The sequence below is a fragment of the Sorex araneus genome, chromosome 10 (genome assembly GCF_027595985.1).
Source record: "Sorex araneus isolate mSorAra2 chromosome 10, mSorAra2.pri, whole genome shotgun sequence".
NCBI lineage: Eukaryota > Metazoa > Chordata > Mammalia > Eulipotyphla > Soricidae > Sorex > Sorex araneus.
This window is the reverse complement of record NC_073311.1, coordinates 50,914,530-50,933,825: the sequence shown is the minus strand read 5'-3', so window position 1 is coordinate 50,933,825 and position 19,296 is coordinate 50,914,530. Positions and strand designations below refer to the sequence as shown.

General features: G+C 38.3%; 1 protein-coding gene across 1 annotated transcript; it reads left to right on the top strand.

The window, feature by feature from the left end:
* Window positions 1-4,510: 4,510 nt before the first annotated feature.
* OLR1 (oxidized low density lipoprotein receptor 1) lies at window positions 4,511-17,350 on the top strand. The gene is made up of 6 exons (XM_004621754.3): window positions 4,511-4,664; window positions 7,271-7,372; window positions 10,418-10,663; window positions 13,999-14,138; window positions 14,443-14,558; window positions 15,040-17,350. The coding sequence occupies exons 1-6, from the start codon at window positions 4,589-4,591 to the stop codon at window positions 15,182-15,184; spliced, it is 825 nt and encodes a 274-aa protein (XP_004621811.2). The 5' UTR covers window positions 4,511-4,588; the 3' UTR covers window positions 15,185-17,350.
* Window positions 17,351-19,296: the final 1,946 nt, after the last annotated feature.

Below are 19,296 nucleotides of genomic sequence, written 5' to 3'. Positions count from 1 at the left end.
CTTAAAAATTGAAAATATGGTAGAAATCACTTCTCTATTTTAACTGCTAGGAATTCCACAAGAAAGTGTTTCTGGCCTTTGAGTCAAAATTGCTGCTTAAGTAATAAAGGCATTCTAAGCTGTAGGCTTCAGTTCAAGGAAATTTAGCAATCAATATAATACATATCAGTGGGCAGTTATTTTTAAATGTCATGTAATACATTATCAAATATATTTCCAAGTTATGGGGAAAGTAATGTAAAACCAAGTACATTTATTATAGAATTTACATTGCAAAAGCATAAACACAGTTTAGTTGGTTGCTTTGGGTCTCATAAGTTTATAATCTGCTGGGTGGTATTCTCATCTGAAGGTTCAACTAAGAAAGACTGATTTCCAAATTCCTTCTGGAAGAATAAATTTCTTTGTGGTTGTAGGATTCATGTAAAATTGCTTCTTTAAATCCAGATACATAGAGAGGAAGAGAGAGAAAAAAGATAAAAGTGGTGGAGAGGAAAGGAGAATTAAGGAGAGTAGAAGAGAGGAAAGATCTAGCAATATATATATATATGTATATACATATACATATACATATATGTACATATATATTATCACATACAACCCATTGTCTGTACTGTGCGTCACATACTCTAAGGTACAGATTCCACCAATGCTCAATAGAAGAGATCTAAGAAGATCGTGGTCATCCAAGCTACCGAGAGTATCTTGCCCCCACGGCAGAGCCTGGCAAGCTACCTGTGTCATATTTGATATGCCAAAAACAGTAACAACAAGTCTCACAATGGAGATATTACTGGTACCCACTCGAGCAAATTGATGAGCAACAGGATGACAGTGACAGTGACAGTGACAGTGACAGTGGTCATCAGGACTCAGGCATAGTGAGAGCCCGTTGAAGTCTGTTAGGATTGTCCTGATATTTGTTATATTAATATTGTGGAAATTATGCCCATGAAAATTTTAAAATTTGAAACTCTACAGATACTTCTGTGCCAGAATCCATGCAAGGTAACTAGTCCATGAGGCAGTCACATATTTTCATATCCATTTCATCCCAAAGTGTACATCTATGTCTCACCTTACTGTACTAAAATTTTGGTGGCATCAGATACAACATAAAATCACTGTGGGGAATGTTAGCATCCTTCTCATTGTGATATCATTTCACAGCATTAATTCATTTAACACATAATTTTATTGTAATTTAGGTATATCCTGATACTAATTTATTATTAAAATTGATCTTTGAAAACTCTATTCATATTTATTCACCATGGAAAATGCAGAAATGTATCACTTGTATCACTTGTCATTCCATTGCTCATCAATTTGCTCGAGTGGGCACCAATAATGTCTCCATTCATCCCTGTCATGTAGCCCAACGGTTTCTGCTCGCTCCAGGAATACGAATAGTCTCAAACGGTTCGTTTAGGGTCTTGATGAAGAAGTCTGACCATCTCCTTGTAGGGGGCCAGGCATTCTTTTGATGTCCCGTGGAGTCGAGTCAGTAACAGCTCTAGTCCAGCAGTCATCTCCAAATCTCATTACATGTCCAGCCCATCTGATTTTCGATGACTTGGCAAACGAAACAGCGTCCCTAATTCTCAATCATCGACAAAGTTCCAAATTCTGGATTCCTCCTCTCACTTGAGTGAAACGTGATACTCCAAGCATAGCTCTTCAGATTTCAATTTAGGAGAACCGAAGAAATGTATGCAGTTTTTAAATAACAGCCAAGGGAGGTATGATGAAGCCTGGGTAATAAATGACATTTTTATTTGGATAAGTGACATTAATCATTTGACTAAGGCTTGTTTGCTACATGCATAAGTGGTGTTGTTTTAAGAATTACCTCAGGGGCTGGAGCAATAGCACAGAGGGTAGGGCATTTGCCTTGCACGCGGCTGACCTGGGTTTGATTCCCAGCATCCCATATGGTCTGAGCACTGCCAGGGGTGATTCCTGTGTGCAGAACCAGGAGTAACCTCTGTGAGTCGCCAGGTGTGACCCAAAATGCAAAAATAAAATAAGAAGAATTACCTCAGAGAATAAACCTTTAAATGTCTTGTATGGGTTTAATATACACTGAAGACTAAAAGAAAACCTGGAAGAATTGGGTGGAGAGGAGGGAATTGGAATCATTATTAGGCAGTTGATACTGATAATTTTTAAAATAATTGTCTAGGTAGTCTGTTTGGGATTTTTTTTCTACTCTTTTTCTCATGTATCTTTTATTTTTAGTTTTCCCACCCAGTTATTTGAAGAACATCACAATAGAGTATTTTTCCTTCAAATATTTCCAGTGATACCTCAAATAAGAAATGTTTTAGAGTCAGAGAGATTGCTGAGGGTTAAGATGTTTGCTTTGCATGCAAAAGACCCTGCATTTAATCTGGGCATTGCCAGGAGTCTTTTCTGAACACAGAGTTAGGAAGAATCACAAAGCATCAGTGGAAATGGTACTAATTATCCCCCTTCCCAAAACAGGGAGAAAATTTTTAAACTTGCACATATGAAACAAGACATTTCTTTTTTGGTTAGGAGATAATAGGAAAATAAGTGAGAATTCTAGTGACTGTTCATGGGCCTTATAGGGAACCGAGTGTAGCATTTTTGTAACTATGCCAGTCATATTTACAGTGTATTCCATGATCGGCTGATCAATCATGATGAATACTATTGTAGCTAATCTTAATAAATATCATCTATTAGTTTTAAATGTACACAGCAGCATCTTTGTTCAATATCTCATTTCTTTTAAATAACAATAGCAATATTATCAAGACTGTACTATAATGTCCTGATTTGGGGCTAAAAACACAGGTTCAGAGTATTAACTAATTCACCAAGATTATAAACTGAGAAAATGTTAAAAGGAAAGATTTGAAACGAGTGCAATAGAGCTTCAAAGTGCTCTAGATAGCTATAACTTTCTGTCATTCTATGATAAAATACTCCTAAGTTCTAAAATTATCCATTGCATCATAGATGGAGATTCATACATGATTAACTTCCAAATATTAAGTCAATTATCCATAAAAACAACTAAAATTAAAATGGAGATATGAGACTTATGAAAGTTGTGTAGTCTTCTAGAGTGAAATAGATAATCCAATATGAATACTGATGTGTCTAAATGTACTTTCGTCCTCAAATTTTGTGTGCACTACTGTAAAAAACTATGCACGCTGAAAGGCGTGTGCACTCGCGGGCTCTCCAGGCGACTCTGTCTCACTGCCTGTGTTCGGTGCTCTGGAACTGCTGTGTATGGGCTTGATTGGGACGGTGGTTGGCCAAGGACAAGGACAGGCGAAGGAAGAATGAGGACCAAGCTGGTTGCTGATCAGTAACCATTTATTCAATCTTCCATCTTTCTCGTCTCCCGCACTCCTAGCTCTGTCCTCTCTCTGGATCTACCGAAGCCCCTTCTCTCCTCTCTCTCCCCTCTTTTTCTCTCTCCCCCCCTTACCCCTAGGCTACACACAGCCAGGTAGCAAAATCAACATAAGAAAGCCCTTGCCAGGTTCAAAGGGAACACAACCTAGGGGCATTCCAAAGCCCTTCCTAACTAGAGTTGGCAAGATACCTCTTAAGGGGTTTTTCTCCTCTCCTTAGTCCAAACACTCATTAACATCTTAATACTAGTCATTTTTGTATGGACATAGCAAGAGATACATTGAGGCTTGCAAGGCAGCTCTCCTGGCAATATCTTGCCACAGACTCAGACTACACCACTCAGGCCAGATTAATCATTCCTAACCCTAGGAGGGTCCAAATCTAGTTATTACTTCCTGGATCATGACAGCATTTGTCCATGACCAAGCTCTTAACTTATAGTCAAGCATTAGGCACTTTGGCCAGGCCCATCTCGATACCAGAGTAGCACACAACTCACCGCTTGCCCCGGGTCCGTCCCATCCCTCGTCGGGATCCTGCTTTTGGGGATGCTAGGAAGTAAGGGCAGCAGAGGCTTAGGTTGAGAGAAAAGATGCCCAGGAGGAAAATATAGTGTAGAGTCAAATGGCTCCCAGTTTATGAGAGCATAGCATTTGCTACAGTCTTTCTGTGTCCATACAAAAGGACATGGCTCTGAATAAACTATACAAAAGACTCAAGAAGAAGAGAAAAACAATAGTTACAGGTCAACAGAACACAAAGAAAAAAGTTACAAATAAACACAGAGGAATGGAGCACTGTGAACACTGTAACCCAATAACCTAAGATACTTGAGGCTATATTATCCTACACACTACCATTTAGAATTTCAGTATTATGATCTAAAAAGGGTGCATAAATACCTCTCCTCTAATGCTCAAGAGAAATACAGCTTTCCCTTTCATAAATTAGTGAAATTTCCTGAAACACAATCAGAAGCACCACTTTCCCCACCCACCACAGACACAACCGAAGGATTTGCGTCAACCAACTTCCCATTATGAGGCAAAGCCCCACCTTCCTCCTCCCCTGGTTGAGTCATTCTTCTATTTGATAGCAGTAGCTATTTAGACTCTCCAGCGAGAGCTCACATATTCCCGCTTTGCTGAAGTCAGTGACTGCTTCACTCTCTCAAGTTGGAACAAACTTGGAAATGACCTCTGATGACCTCCAGAGTAAGACTATGAGGAGTCAGCCTGATCAGGAATCACATGAAGAAAAAGCTAAAGGTAATAGGAGCAGTGGGTCCTCATATATAAGAATAGAGTTCTCCTCATTAGCCTAAAATTATAATTTAACAATGTAGAACTAGGAAGCCCAACACCTGAGCATGGGAAATATTATGGAATTAATAGCACTTACTTAAAGAAAAACAAGTCACAATGGAAATGATGGTGAATGAATGAACTTGTCATGAATGATGATGTAGAAGACAGCGGTAATAATTTTCATTAAGTATTTATTAGAGGCCATGTTTTATGATATTCACTTTACTTGCATTATATCTTTGGGTCTTTGCACCTTACAATATGGACTACTATTATCTCTGTGTCATAGAGGAATTGCTAAGAATCAGGAAAATGGTTACCCAGTTTTATGCCATAATAAGTGTCAGTGCTAGAATTGTATCACAAAGCCCTATTTATCTGGAATCCAAGCTATCAGAAGGCTCAAGAAACAGTGATTTCACCCAATGAATACAATGATTTTTTTTGCAATAATATGCTTGAGGCATTAAAAAAAAACTTGTATATCTTAAGAATGTATAACATGTTATGTAATATGATATTCGTTATAGTTTATTATGTTACTGTTTTATAAATTGCAACTTCTGCTTACTATATTTTTAAACTTAAGTGTAAACTAATCTATAATCTCAATTCCACAAGGAACTTGAATATATTGCCTTTTATTTTATATCTATTCTGATAGAAAGAAGTAAAATATAAGAGACAGAAAATGTAAAATTTTTTTGAGCACTTTAGGCAAAGAATTACCAGTTAGTGTTTTCGTAAAGTTGGTGATATAACGTAGAAAATTTTTTCTACAGGGAAAATAAATGTGAACATAGATAAAATTGTGAACATAGTTAAAATTGAACTAATGAACTAAATTGACATGCAAACAACACAGACATATATAGGTTGACCTTTAAGTTAATAGTTATTAGCTAATTTAATTATTCATCACTTAAGAGATAAAAATGTATCTGATTATTAATTCTATTATGGAAATAATTTATTCACATCCTGATTATATCAGCTACCTACTGAAAAATATACAAATGATATTTGTTGTGAAAATTCACTAACAGGGTCACTGGGTTCTGGCTCAAAGATTGGATCCAGTCAGCTTCTTGATACCAAGGAAATGAGACTATTTATATTATATATATAATAGGGTGGACTATTGTCAAGTGTGCTTTTTCTCCAAATGCTCAGGCATTTTGTTACTCAATAGTGCAGGACATCTTTAGCCTATAATTTGGAATGAATACTAACCACAGAGAAACACTGGCTAAAAGGTTGACACAAACATTTAGTGAAGAGGCCATGATTATTCAATTGCTTGCAAAAGACATAACTCCTCTCCTTCTTTGACAATTTGCCAAGTGCATTCCAGGAGCTTAATCTCTATTGAATATGTGAATGAAATATATTTCTTCCTGTCAAAATTCATACTTTGTTTATATGTGGGGTATGCAGTGTTTTTGGCATGAAAAGTCTGTGCATTTGACCACTGATCGATTTGGGTCATTCCCCCTTCACTGTGAAAGTTTTGTGATACAATGTTTCAGGTCTTGAGGCCACTGACAAATAGACTCCAGATCTTTCAGACTAAAGAAACTGTTTGGATCTTAGCATGTGTCTGAGCTTTCAGTTCTCTTATTTATTTTAGGAATATACCTTTTTAATCCATAGAGGATAACGTTATTAGCACATAAGATTAGCAATCTGAATATATTACATGTTTCTTGCTGAACCAGCATATATATGCTTTCTAGTTATGGAATATATAGCTATTTATTCATACACCTGCAAGTTATATTACTTGATTTGTGATACTGATTATTTCTTGCAGCAATAGGACCCTGGCTGATATGTAACATGATGCTAACATTATCCAAATGAATATTGAGTTTCCATTCCTGTTTCTCTTTCATCAATAACATCAGATCCAGAATAAAATTTTAACATAAAAAACTGAATAGACCAATTTCACATTGTAATTATTTGAATCCACTCTAAGCTGGTTGAGCTGCTCATGTTTTATTTGCTTAATGTCTAGCAATCATTTACGGCATGTTAATAAAACATACTGTTTTTGCATCCATATCCATATCATATCATAGTTTATATTACAAATCATCAAGCCCTCTACCCTGTGATGAATTTGATGGTACTAAGTATAGCAGAGAATTTCTTAAAGACCCTTTGTGGCCTTAATAGACAAATAATAGACATAGAATCAGCTACTTCTTTCAGTGTGGAGTCAAGATTAAGCTCTGGGTATTAATTGCTGGGTGTGCCCACCCCCACCCCCGCGAAAAAATCCAAAAATATAGAATCAATTACTTAAGAGTCAAATATCTTGTATTGGATCCTAGTATTGAATCCTAGCTCTAAAATTATATTAGTCATATGACCTTGAATAAGTGACTTGAGTTCTTCAGCTGTCTGCACTTTTCATATATAAATATGAATAGGAAGTATCTGCAGAGTCAATGGGAAGCAGTAAGAAGGACAAAACACTAATCTCAGACAGGAGTCAAAGCGTTGTTTAATTATGTCTCTGCAGCTTTCTGTCTTCAAGATTCTCTCTTCTGTCCCTCTAGGTCTTTATTTTCATTCTCCTGGGAGGTGGTATGCTGCGACAGTGACGCTAGGGATCCTTGGCCTGGGATTACTTGTCACGATTCTAATTCTGGTCGTGCAACGTAAGTGCCCAGACAGGGTTAATGTGGTGAAGCAGAATTTATGAACATGGTTTAGAAATTGATTGAATAAAAAATAGAAGCATCTTTTATTAGGAAAACTGCTTCTTCCCTTCTGTTCTGTTCCCTTCCCTTCCCTTCTCCTTTCTACCTCCATTTCACCTTCCTACCTCCATTCCTCCTTTCTTCCTCCTTTCAAATTCCAGACAATTCTTAGGGGTCAGGGGACAGTTCTGGAACTTATTGGCCAACTCAGCAGTGTGATGCTTCATTCAGTGCAAGGGCCAGACTATGTAAAGTTGAGCAGCAGGTCACAAGGTGCTGCATGGCTCCTGCAGTATGTGTGTGTGTGTGTGTGTGTGTGTGTGTGTGTGTGTGTGTGTGTGTGTGTGTGTGTGTGTGTGTGTGTGTGTGAGCACCAGGGCCATGCTGGGCTTTGTTCTGCAGTCTCTAGAACTACACCAGTATGATGTTTGGAACAATATGTGGTTCTGGGGATCCAAGAGTATGCAAGACATGCTCTCTACCCCTGAACTATCTTTGTCCCAGACAAACTGCCTCTTGCATGAAAAAAATGAACTGGTGCAATGTACTTATCCTTCAGATCGACACATAGAATAAGATTACAGATGGTGGGCTTTGGTTTGATTTTCACAAATTCATTGATCTAGACTACGTAAAGCTGACTGATAAAGAAGAAAAAAGCCTCGAAGTTGTTAGTCTACATGATCGTGTCAGAGAGTCCCCAAATAAAATCATCTGTTGATAATAGATTTTAGTAAAAATGGCTAAACACCAATTTACTGTTAAGAACTGAAAACACAATCAATAAATATAACAAGATAGAGTCAATAAAAAAGCAAAAGTATGATTAGATATTTACCACAGTGTACTTCAAATTTCACTGTATCACTGTTATCCCGTTGTTCATCGATTTGCTTGAGCGGGCACCAGTAATGTCTCCAAGTGAGACTTGTTGTTACTGTTTTTGGCATATCGAATACACCACAGTAGTTTTCCAGGCTCTGCTGTGCAGGTGGGATACTCTTGGTAGCTTGCTGGGCTCTCCGAGAGGGACAAAGGAATCGAACCCTGGTCGGCCTCGTGCAAGGCAAATGCCCTACCTGCTGTGCTATACTTCACACATTCTCCACTCCAGGATAACCAGAAGTGGAACCAACAGCCACCATCATAGCCTATCATCATCATCATGAAAGTCTTACTGTGAATCTGTCAAACTCAGTCAAAAACTGTCACTGTTACTGTCATCCCGTTGCTCATCGATCTGCTTGAGCGGGAACCAGTAACATCTCCATTGTGAGATTTATAGCTTGGAAATTTTTATAGAGGAGATGTTGAGAGAAAAATAAGTGAGAAAAATAAACGATGAGAAGAAAATAGGGTAAAACTCTCATCAGATCCACATGTATATTTTCTACAGGTTGCAGAATAAGTTATGACATCCGCTTAAAACCCAGATTGTTAATGCTTTTGAAATGCTCTTTTTCATGTAAGGCAGAAATGATTTTTACACAATCTATAAACACTCAGAACCTTTCCTAATGATTGGTAGAAATAGCTTCAACTTAGTGGATGATATTTTCTGATGTCCTGCATACCCCAGAGTGACAGCAGCTGTTTAATCCCACATATCTATCTATCTATCTATCTATCTATCTATCTATCTATCTATCTATCTATCTATCTATCTATCTATCTATCTATCTGTCTGTCTGTCTGTCTATCTATCTATCTATCTATCTATCTATCTATCTATCTATCTATCTATCTATCTATCTTCTTTTTGGTCTACACCCGGCAATGCACAGGGATTACTACTGGCTCTGCACTCAGGAATTAGTCCTGGATGTACCCAGGGAACCATATGGAATGCCGGGGATTGAACCCAGATCAGCCACATGCAAAGAAGATGTGTTTCTGCTGTACTATTGCTCCAGCCCCTAGAACAGATATTTGACCATTAGAACTAGTTGCTGCCTGATTTCACAACCTTTATTTTGCCTCCACCCTTCCTAAAATGTGGTATATTTGGGGGAAAAAAAACCCTTGAGACTCTTGACACAACCACTTACAATAATTCAGTAGGAGGGTGTCTCAAAAAATGAGTTCTTAGAACTAGGAAGTCTGGACGGATAGAAGACAGCAGCAGAATGATGTGAAAGGGTAAATCCTTAATGACATTTCAGCTAGTGATCAGTGAGCCTGGTTCTGTCTATTTTAGACTATTTGCATTAATCTGATGCACAACTTATTTTGTGACTTTTTAAAACAAATGTTTAGCTCTCAGGAACAAATTTCTGGGTTTTTTGTTTTGTTTTGTTTTGTTTTTTGAATTTCAAAACTGGTTTTAAATATTCATCAGGACACACCACGCAGAGGGGATGCAGGGGGTGAGAGCTGGTTACAAGTGTGGGGTTGGGGTGCCCTAAGACAGAAGAAAAGTCATCTATCAGGGCAGCTGGGGTGCCCCACCCCCCTGGGACAAAGTAGAAACTGGCCCCAGGGCCAACTAGGAGCCAGCCCTCCCTTCGAGGTAGATCAGGGGAGGGGACCGAAGCTGGGCTCCCATGGTGGAGGTGCCAGCCAGCTACCTCCTTAGTGATACTGCTGGTAGTTCGGGTAGCCTTGAGCTGCGTCCTTGGGGCAAAATTCTGTTTTTAAATTAGAAATGTAGGTAACTCTGACATTTGGGAATTTGTGGGAAAATCAACTTTTAAACCTAAACCTAGAATTTCTTGGTAAATCTGGGTCATATTTCCTGTCAAAATGTATTTCGAGTTAAGTTCTTTGGATTTCCTAAAATCACAATGGAGGGGGCTGGAGCGATAGCACAGCAGATAGGGCATTTGCCTTGCACATGGCCGACCTGGGTTCAATCTCCAGCATCCCATATGGTCCCCCAAGTGCCGTCAGGAGTAATTCCTGAGCATCGCTGGGTGTGACTCCCCCCAAAGCAAAAAACAAAAAATGTAATGGAGGGTTTTTATTGGCCATTTGGATTGGAGTTTTAATTCAGCTGTATTTTAGTATACCAGGTGTCTGATCTCCTAAAGCAACAGCAAGCAAACCTGACTTGCCAGGAAAATATGTCGGAGGGACAATTTTTAGCCCAACAGGGAACAGAAAAATCTTCCAAAGAATCACAAACGGAACTCAAAGAAATGATAGAAACTCTTTCCCAGATGCTAGATGAGAAATCCAAAATACTAACGGACCTGCAGCAACAGAACCTGAATCTACAAGAAGCTCTGAAGAAAGCAGCAAACTATTCAGGTATGTGGTGGTGGTGGTGGGGGTGGTGTGGTGGAGAGAATCAAGGAAAATAGTGGAGATGCCTCTGTTTAATCTTAATATTTCTTTTGGAAATGTCTTTAGGCAGAGAATTGACCTTCTGAGACAGGAATCATTAGTCATCCTTAACTCTCTACTCATGCAAGAGTTTACCTTCTGTCATCTTCACCAGCCCTAAGTCAAATTCTTCAGATATCTGTCTTAATTGATGTTTAGTATTATGAAACATAAATTTAATCTTTTTTGGGGGTGGGTCAGACCCAGAGTTGCACAGGGGTTACTCCTGGCTCTGCACTCAGGAATTACTCCTCGCGGTGCTCAGGGGACCATATGGCATGCTGGGAATCAAACCCGGGTCAGCTGTGTGCAAGGCAAACGCCCTACCCAATATGCTATTGCTCCAGCCCCATAAATTTAATCTTTTTAACAAGGAAAATTTCCAGGAAATTAAAAAAATACACAATCTCAAAAAGAGCTTAAGGGGTGGAGGCTAGTGTAAAAAGAACAGGAATGTTTTAGATGTAAGCAGGCATGGCTACATATAACCTAGTATTATTTCTGAGGTGGAACCATCAAATTGCTTGTCCTTAGGAGCTGTAGTGGACGAAAACAACATCAGGACCATTCAGAAAAGAAGTGTCTCAAAGATCCAGACATAGAGAACTAGTTGGAGAGATAATGGGCTGGGAAACGTGTTTGCCTTGCTAACAGCTGACTAGGGTTCCATTCCTGAGCCCAGACAGAACCTGGAGTAAGTCCGTGTATTGCCATATGTGACCCAGAAACAAACAAACAAAAATGCAATTCCTTTCTCTGGACCTAGGTCAGGTATTCTGTCTATCACATAAGAGTTCCATTAGTAAGGATAGCAGAGAAAGAACTACTGCTGGTTAAACAGCTTTGGGAAGTTTCTGAAGAGTATCAATATAGAGTGTCACAAGGAATTGTCAATGTTCTCAGGTTTGGAGTCAATTTTATCTTTTTTCCTAACAGTCTGTTTCAGGAAGAGACTCAAGGTTTCTATATAAGTTTTGTCTGAAGTTGTCTAGCTGGAAACAATCTTCACAGTAACACATTTCACACTTTGCTTCAGAATTTGTGGTGTTTTTCAAACTTCAGTTTGCAAAATTATCAGCAAATAGCTTGCTAGAAGTGGTAGGTCCAAAATGAGATAACGTAGCAAAAATATTTTGAGTGGAGCCAAGAAACATTTCCTCAATTGATTACAGTGCAGAAGTTTGAGAAATAGTGTGATAGTGACAGAACACTCAGATGCCAGAATTACACTCCCTAAGGTTCAGATCTCCATTTCCCTCCGTCAAATAAAGAAAACAAACAGATCCTATTTCGTAACATTCTTATGAAGATTAGAGGAGTTAAAACATGTCAAGTATTGCATTTTGGGGTATGTAGCAATATTTGTGTTTGAAGAGAAGTAATGATTAAAGCAAGTAATTAGAGATCTGACTACTGTCTGGTATGAGACACCTGCCTAGATGAGTTTTTAGTCATTATATATATATATACATACATACGAATATATATATATTATAAAACTTTCCACATGGGACTTGGTAAATTAAGAGAAGCTGCATTTATTGCTTTCAAAATGGTTATTTGTATATTCTCTCTCATTACTTCTTCATGAATTAGTACCTGCCTACTTTCTTTCCCCTGATAAGGCCTACTCTAAAAAAACTGCCTGCATCTTTTATACCACAGCATCAGTTGAAAACAAAATGTTGCTTTTTCTCAAGGACTTTAATTTTTCTTTCTTTTAGTCATAGTGTAGACTGAAGGTTTCTATTTCTCACTCAGGATATTCCAAGTGTTACTAACATAGAAAACATAATGAGGAGGAGGAAGAGGAAATGGAGAAAGGAGAGAAAAAGAAAGTGAAGAAAAGGGAGAGGGGAGATGGACAGGGGAGAAGAGGAGAAAGATTTGGGGGCCTGTTTATATATCTATATGCTGTTTCTATAAGCATATAGACATTGTAATATATATATTATTTTTTTGCCTAAGAAAGCCCTGAATCGGTGTTTTGTTTTTGCTTTTGTTGTTGTTTTTAATTCTCTGGGACTTTTGTTGATGAAACATTTCTTCTATATTCTGTTATCCTACTGAAATTGAGATGCTTGTGTTTTCCATCAATACAGTGTTCTTCCTAGAACCTTTTGGTCCAAAGGAATTGTAGCCTGCATCGTATAAAAACCATTACATTTTTTTACTACCATATTAAGAATAATTTCCCTAATTTATTTAATAATTTATTTAAATTATTATGTAAACACCTATAAATCAATAAATTTCATCAATTAAATTAATCACATTGAGAGTGATTAATGGGATAACTTATGTTCTTTGAAAAGCAATGTTTTCTAAATCAGGAAGCCAGAGAAATAGTGAAGGGGCTAGGGTGTTTGCCTTGCCCGTGGCTGACTTGAGTTTGATCCATGGCACCCCAGGTGGTCCCCCCAAGCTTACTAGGAGTGATCCTTGAATTTAGAACCAGGAGTAAGTCCTGAGCACAGCCAAGTGTGATCCCCAAACCCCAAAACAGAACAAAACAAATGCAGATAACAAAAAAAGGTCTGTGTTTTCACTTGTAATACAGCTTGATGTACTTGAGATTGGTAATGCCATATTACAAATACTAAAGAGTACATCTGGATCCTATATTGACCTGCACATGTCTAAAGACAAGAGCCAGAGGATTTCAACCTAAATCCATTACTCAGAGGCCTGAAGTCTAAAACATGAAGTTACGCACTTGATGGAAGAATAACTACTAAATACCTGCTCGTCCTACTCTCATTTCCATTACATTAAAATAGAACTTTAAAGAGTTAAGTTTCGGAATCTGACTAGATTCCAAAAATGACATCCCAGCTCAAGCCATGCCTTTTAGCAGCCTTGTTTTTAAACTTGGCTTACTGAAACAAAAATTTTTATTAAGAAAGATAAAGAATGCAAAGCAATTCTCAAAAATAACAAAGAGGGACCAGAGAGATAATATAGTGGGTAGGAAGCTTTCATTACACACAGCAGGTCTGGGTTTGATCCTTGGAATTGCCTATAGTTCCCTGACCTCTGCCAAGAATAAGCACTGAGGTGGGTTTCTTCACCCCCCATCCCCGCCCCCCTCCCCGCAAATAAACAAAAACTGAAAAAAACTCTGAGACTAGGTTTTTGCACAATCTGAGTACAGAGAAGTCTGGTATTCATCTGAAAGTCCTGAGGGAGAATTGATTGTAGAATAGCAGATATATTCATACTTAGGCATAGTCATTTATAACATACACTACATGTTCTAGGTCCTTGTCCCCAAGACTGGATCTGGCATGAAAAAAGCTGTTACTTCTTTTCCTCTGGTCCATTTAATTGGGAAACAAGTCAAGAGAACTGCTTGTCTTTGGGTGCCCAGCTGCTGAAAATTAATAGCACAGAAGATTTGGTGAGTTTTTCTGGGTTGTGTTGGGCTGCGGGGGGGTGGGCGGGGGCAAATGCATCTGCTTTATTTAGGGTTTGGGGGAAGGGACACTTCCTGACTGCAGAGTTTCGGAGGAGCCGTTTCCCAGTTTCATCTGAAGATCCGGTTCATGGATAGATCACGTGGTATCTCTCGGCATCCGTAAACATCCCTAGAAAAATCTGGGGAGGGGCATCAGAGATGTCTTCTGCCTCCTTAGTTTTTTGTGGAACGAATCTGAAAGGAACCCGTTGGCTTTATCATCAACTCAACCCCTCGCTCTCCACAGGAATTCATCTCCCAAGCAAGTGCCCACTCTAATTTTCCATTCTGGATGGGATTGTCTCGGAGGGCACCCAGCTCCTCCTGGCTCTGGGAGGATGGTTCTCCGTTGTTGCCTCACTTGTAAGTTACCTACTCTTCCCTGCCCCTGCCCGTGTAGTTATTGCCAAGTTTAACTCAAAGTCCTGGTGCCAGAGGCAAGCTTGGGATGGTGGTGGGGGAAGGCGATGTGTGAAAGTTTGCTTCTCTGACTCATACTTGGAAACTTGCTACTTTCCCATTTAAACCTCTCTACACCTCTCTTCCCACATTTATTATTTTTGTTGTTCATGTTACTTGTTTTGGATTTGGGGCCACACCCGGCATTACACAGAGTTTACTTCTGGCTCTGTGCTTCAGAATCACTTCTGGAGGGGCCCAGAGGACCATATGGAGTGCTGGAGATAGAATCTGGGCCAGCCCATGCAAGAGAAGTGTCCATCCTGCTGTACTGTCCCTCTGGCCCCAAACCCTGCATATATTATTGATTGGAAATGTTAGGACAGGCTAACTGAATAAAACCAGTGACAGTCAATCCATTTTTCTTCTCCCTCTTGGTCTGTAGGTTTAGACTCCGGGGAGCCGTTACCCAGAAGTACCCTTCAGATACCTGCGCGTATATACAGAGGGGGACTGTCTTTGCTGACAATTGCATTTTAAGTGCATTTAGCATCTGTCAGAAGAGGGCAATTCTACTGCAAGCACAATGAAGCTGAAAGCTCAGGAAGGCAAGGAGGAGAAAATGTTGACCGAATTCTCTTTAGGAGCATGTAGCTCTTCATCACTTCGAGGCAAACCTTGAGCATTTAAGAACTGCCTGTTAGCAGATGGCCGCAGATTCCCTGTGAAGACGGGGCTTCCCAAAGCCTGACACTTTCACACCAAACATACCAAACATCTCGATTCTGTCTTTATGTATGCTTTTTCGCCTTTCCAGTCCTGAGTTCCCCGGGCACACTTTGATTCCTCTTTCCTTTGGATTGCAATGGCCTCCTTCTCTTTACCCCGCCAGCAACCCTCTGTACACAGTGCTCTCCGTGCCGCCTTCCCCCAACCCGTCTCAAACCACACAGACAACCCACACGGAGAGCTTGCCCAACGGCAGACGGAAAGCTCAAAAGAGGAAGTGAGGACGTGGCACAGTGCACATGCTAAATAAAAAATAGTAGAAGTAGAAAATCCTGCTCTCAATATTAAAAACTACCTCTTGTTGGTCTTGAATTGTGGTCCTTCTCCAGACTTCACGATATTTTCATTCCCCTGTCTCTACACACACACACACACACACACACACACACACACACACACACACACACACACACACATACACCCCTTGGTATCTGTGGAGGCACTTGGAATGTAATTAAAAATTTGATGTCTTACCTTTGTGCTACAATTCATTAGCATTTTTCTAATCAGATATTGTTTCTCCATTGGTTTCTACTAAAGCACAACTTCTTTTCTGTTTGTTTGTTTTGGAGCCACACCTGGCGATGTTCAGAGGTTACTCCTGGCTCTGCACTCAGAACTTACCCCTGGTGGTGTTCTGGGGTTCATATGGGAGGCTGGCGATCAACCCCAGTAGGTCATGTGCAAGGCGCGTGCCCTCCTGTGACACCATCTCTTTGGCCACCAAAAAACAGTTTCAATCCTTCAAAACAGTAGTTATTAGACTCATGGGGTTAATGAGAAAAATGATTAAAAATTTGTCCCTGTGCATCCATTTCCTTTTGGATGACCTCTTCTCAACTGTTATGCTGCGCTGTGAAGCAAAAAAATATTGAAGACCAACAATGAAGACATTTAATTTCAGAATAAACTGAGCCAGATTAGGGAATGCTGTGAAATTTAGAAACAAGTGGAATATTGCTTCTATTTTTAGTTCTTCTCCTGTTCTACTCCCATTCTATTTCCCTTCAAAGACTATTTTATTCAAAAGGTAGCTTTTCTATTTTGTTATATATAATTCAGCACCTTTCTACCAAAAGGAAACAGAAAAAGCAGACTCATCTCTAGGACAAGAGATATTTTCTTTTATAGACAGTTTTGCTGAGACTATGGATGTACAACAAATTAAAACTATTTTAAGTACACAGCTGATGTCTTCATATATGTAAACATGTCCCCTGGAAATTGTAATAATTAAGATAACAATATACTGCTGCACCCAAAAGTTTCATCATATCCCTCCCCTTTGCTTCCTGTCTCAGCAACTGAGTTTGTTCCAGTTAGCAATTGTGGCATTCACACAGCACCCTTTTGTGACAACTAGTTTCTTTCACTTAGCATTGATATTTAGGCACCCACCCATCGTGTTGCTTGTATCACCTTTTCGTTCTTCTAAAAGGTTGAAGATTATTTTGTTGCTAGTTTATGCCACCAATCGCTGCTTATCCATTTACCTGTTGATGTTTTTTGGTTGTCCTCAGTTTTGGGTTATTGAAACTGTTTGAACATTTATTACCATTCTTTGTATGAACAGAGATCTCTCTGCCTTTGTGTAAACACTTAGCTTTATCTCTGATTTATTCAGTGGATGTGCATCAACCTATTTAAGAAACTGTCAAACTGTTCTCTAAATATATACCATATTTCTCTCCTAACAGCGTGTACAAATGTCCCAATTTCACCTCACTGCTATTTTTACTTCATATGGTCAGCATTGAAAATTGAGTCATTTTATTGTGTAGTGGTATATCATGGTAGCTTTAATTTGAATTTCCTAAATAAAAAAAACTTGAGTATCTATTGATTTGTTTCTTTATATTTAGTGCTTATTTCCTATTTGTCTGTTTTCTTTGATTGGGTAACTACACAATCTTATGAAGTTTAGAGTATTTGTTTTCTCATTGCCGAGTTTTTCAAGTTCTTTTTACACGCTGATAAAATTCTTTGTGAGATATTATTTTAATAATTTTCAAGCCAATGACTTTCTTTACTTCTGAGCTACATATTCAGAAAAGCAGAATTTTTTAAAATGTTATTTTATTTTTATAAAGGAGTTCACAATATTTGATTACATTTAATATTCAAACATCAATTCCACCACCATTACATCTTCCCACCACCATATTTTGGATGGTTCCATCAGAACCCCAACCCCTGCCCCAAAGCAGAACTAAATAATTTATTTTGTATTGTTTATCGGAGAGCCCAGCAAGCTACCGAGAGAGTATCTCGCCCTCATGGCAGAGCCTGGCAAGCTATCTGTGGCATAGTCGATATGCCAAAAGCAGTAACAACAAGTATCACAATGAAGATGTTACTGGTACCCCCTCGAGCAAATCGATGAGCAACAGGATGACAGTGATACAGTGATTGTTATGAAGAAACCACTGAAAATGCTACAAAATGTTTCAAAATGCTCCAAAAATGTAAAGATTGTTGTATTTCACCTAGGGGCCACTAAAGCCCTTTTGTAAGAGAGCTCTAACACATTTTTAAAGGTTGAACCTTGTTTGAAAAAGCAGAATTTTTAATCATTTGTGGAGTCTATTTTCATTTTTCACTGTTCTAAAGACATGTTTTCTAATTTTCAGTCCCCCCAAATTTCTTTTTTTTCTTCTAGATATTTGTGCTTTCAAATTTTTTATGGAAATACGTCATTAATTTTACGTTAATTTGTGGGGTTGTATTGAATCTATATTAACAATGCGGTTTTTTTTTTTTTTTTTTTTTTTTGCTTTTTGAGTCACACCTGGCAATGCACAGGAGTCATTCCTGGCTCATGCACTCAGGAATTACCCCTGGCGGTGCTCAGGGGACCATATGGGATGCTGGGATTCGAACGCGGGTCGGCCGCGTGCAAGGTAAACGCCCTACCCGCTGTGCTATCGCTCCAGCCCGCGTTTTTAATATTTTAACAATATTTAAAAAATATTCATTATCTTTTACATTTGTTTGCTCTTTGTCAACTCTCAATTATCCATAAATGCATGGGCCTATTTCTGGAATCTTCATTCTAGTCCATTTATGAGCTTGAATATCTCTTTTTATAATATACCAATTCTATTTTGAATACTCTATTTGTATTATATATCTTGAAATACTGAAATTATAATATAAAATATATTCAACATCATTTATTGTCAGAATTGTTTTAACTAATCTATTTGTATTTACACAAAAATTTATTGAAAATAGCGTCTGAAATTTGTCAAAAATAGCCTTTGAAACTTTGAATGTTATTACGTTGGATCTGTAGTTATATTTGGAAGAAATGGAATTTAAAAAATTTTATGTGTTCAACGTGTGAAGAAGGTACTTATCTCCATTTACTTTACTTATCTCCATGTTCCTTAATTTCTCTAAGCAATATTTTGTAATGTCTCTGCACAGATATTTTGCATCTTATATTTTACTTGCAGTAGTTAATGTAATAGGTGCTTGTGATGATGTCACTGTATGTAATTTTAATTACATTTCAATTTTGACAGTGCTACTATATAGAATTAAATGAGACTTTTTCATATTAATCTTGTTTCAGAAATGAATAAATTCACTTATTTCTTTTGTGGGTTTCATTGGTTTTTATACTTAGATAACTATGTTATCTGAGACTAAAATCCCTTTTATTTACTATTTGTAGGATTATCCTGTCTGCCAGATTTTACAGACTAGAATCTGTCTTGCAATATTGAGTAAAAAATGGCTAAAGTATTCTTTTTCCTCTTCTTTATCTTCAGAAGATGCCATTTAGAGTTTTTATATAAAATGCCGTATCATTTTATATAGTGGATTTTTTTTTGTAGCTAGCTTTTTTCAATGTAATAATGTTACCTTCTGTTCCCTAAATGACTAAAGGTTTAATCAGATGGCTCTG

What these genes read in the sequence shown, in the direction of transcription:
- OLR1 (XM_004621754.3), top strand. Translation starts at nt 4,589, where the DNA reads ATGACCTCTGATGACCTCCAGAGTAAGACTATGAGGAGTCAGCCTGAT. An exon ending in ACATGAAGAAAAAGCTAAAG is followed by an intron (nt 4,665 to 7,270) that starts GTAATAGGAGCA and finishes CTGTCCCTCTAG; the next exon opens with GTCTTTATTTTCATTCTCCT. An exon ending in TTAATAGCACAGAAGATTTG is followed by an intron (nt 14,139 to 14,442) that starts GTGAGTTTTTCT and finishes CGCTCTCCACAG; the next exon opens with GAATTCATCTCCCAAGCAAG.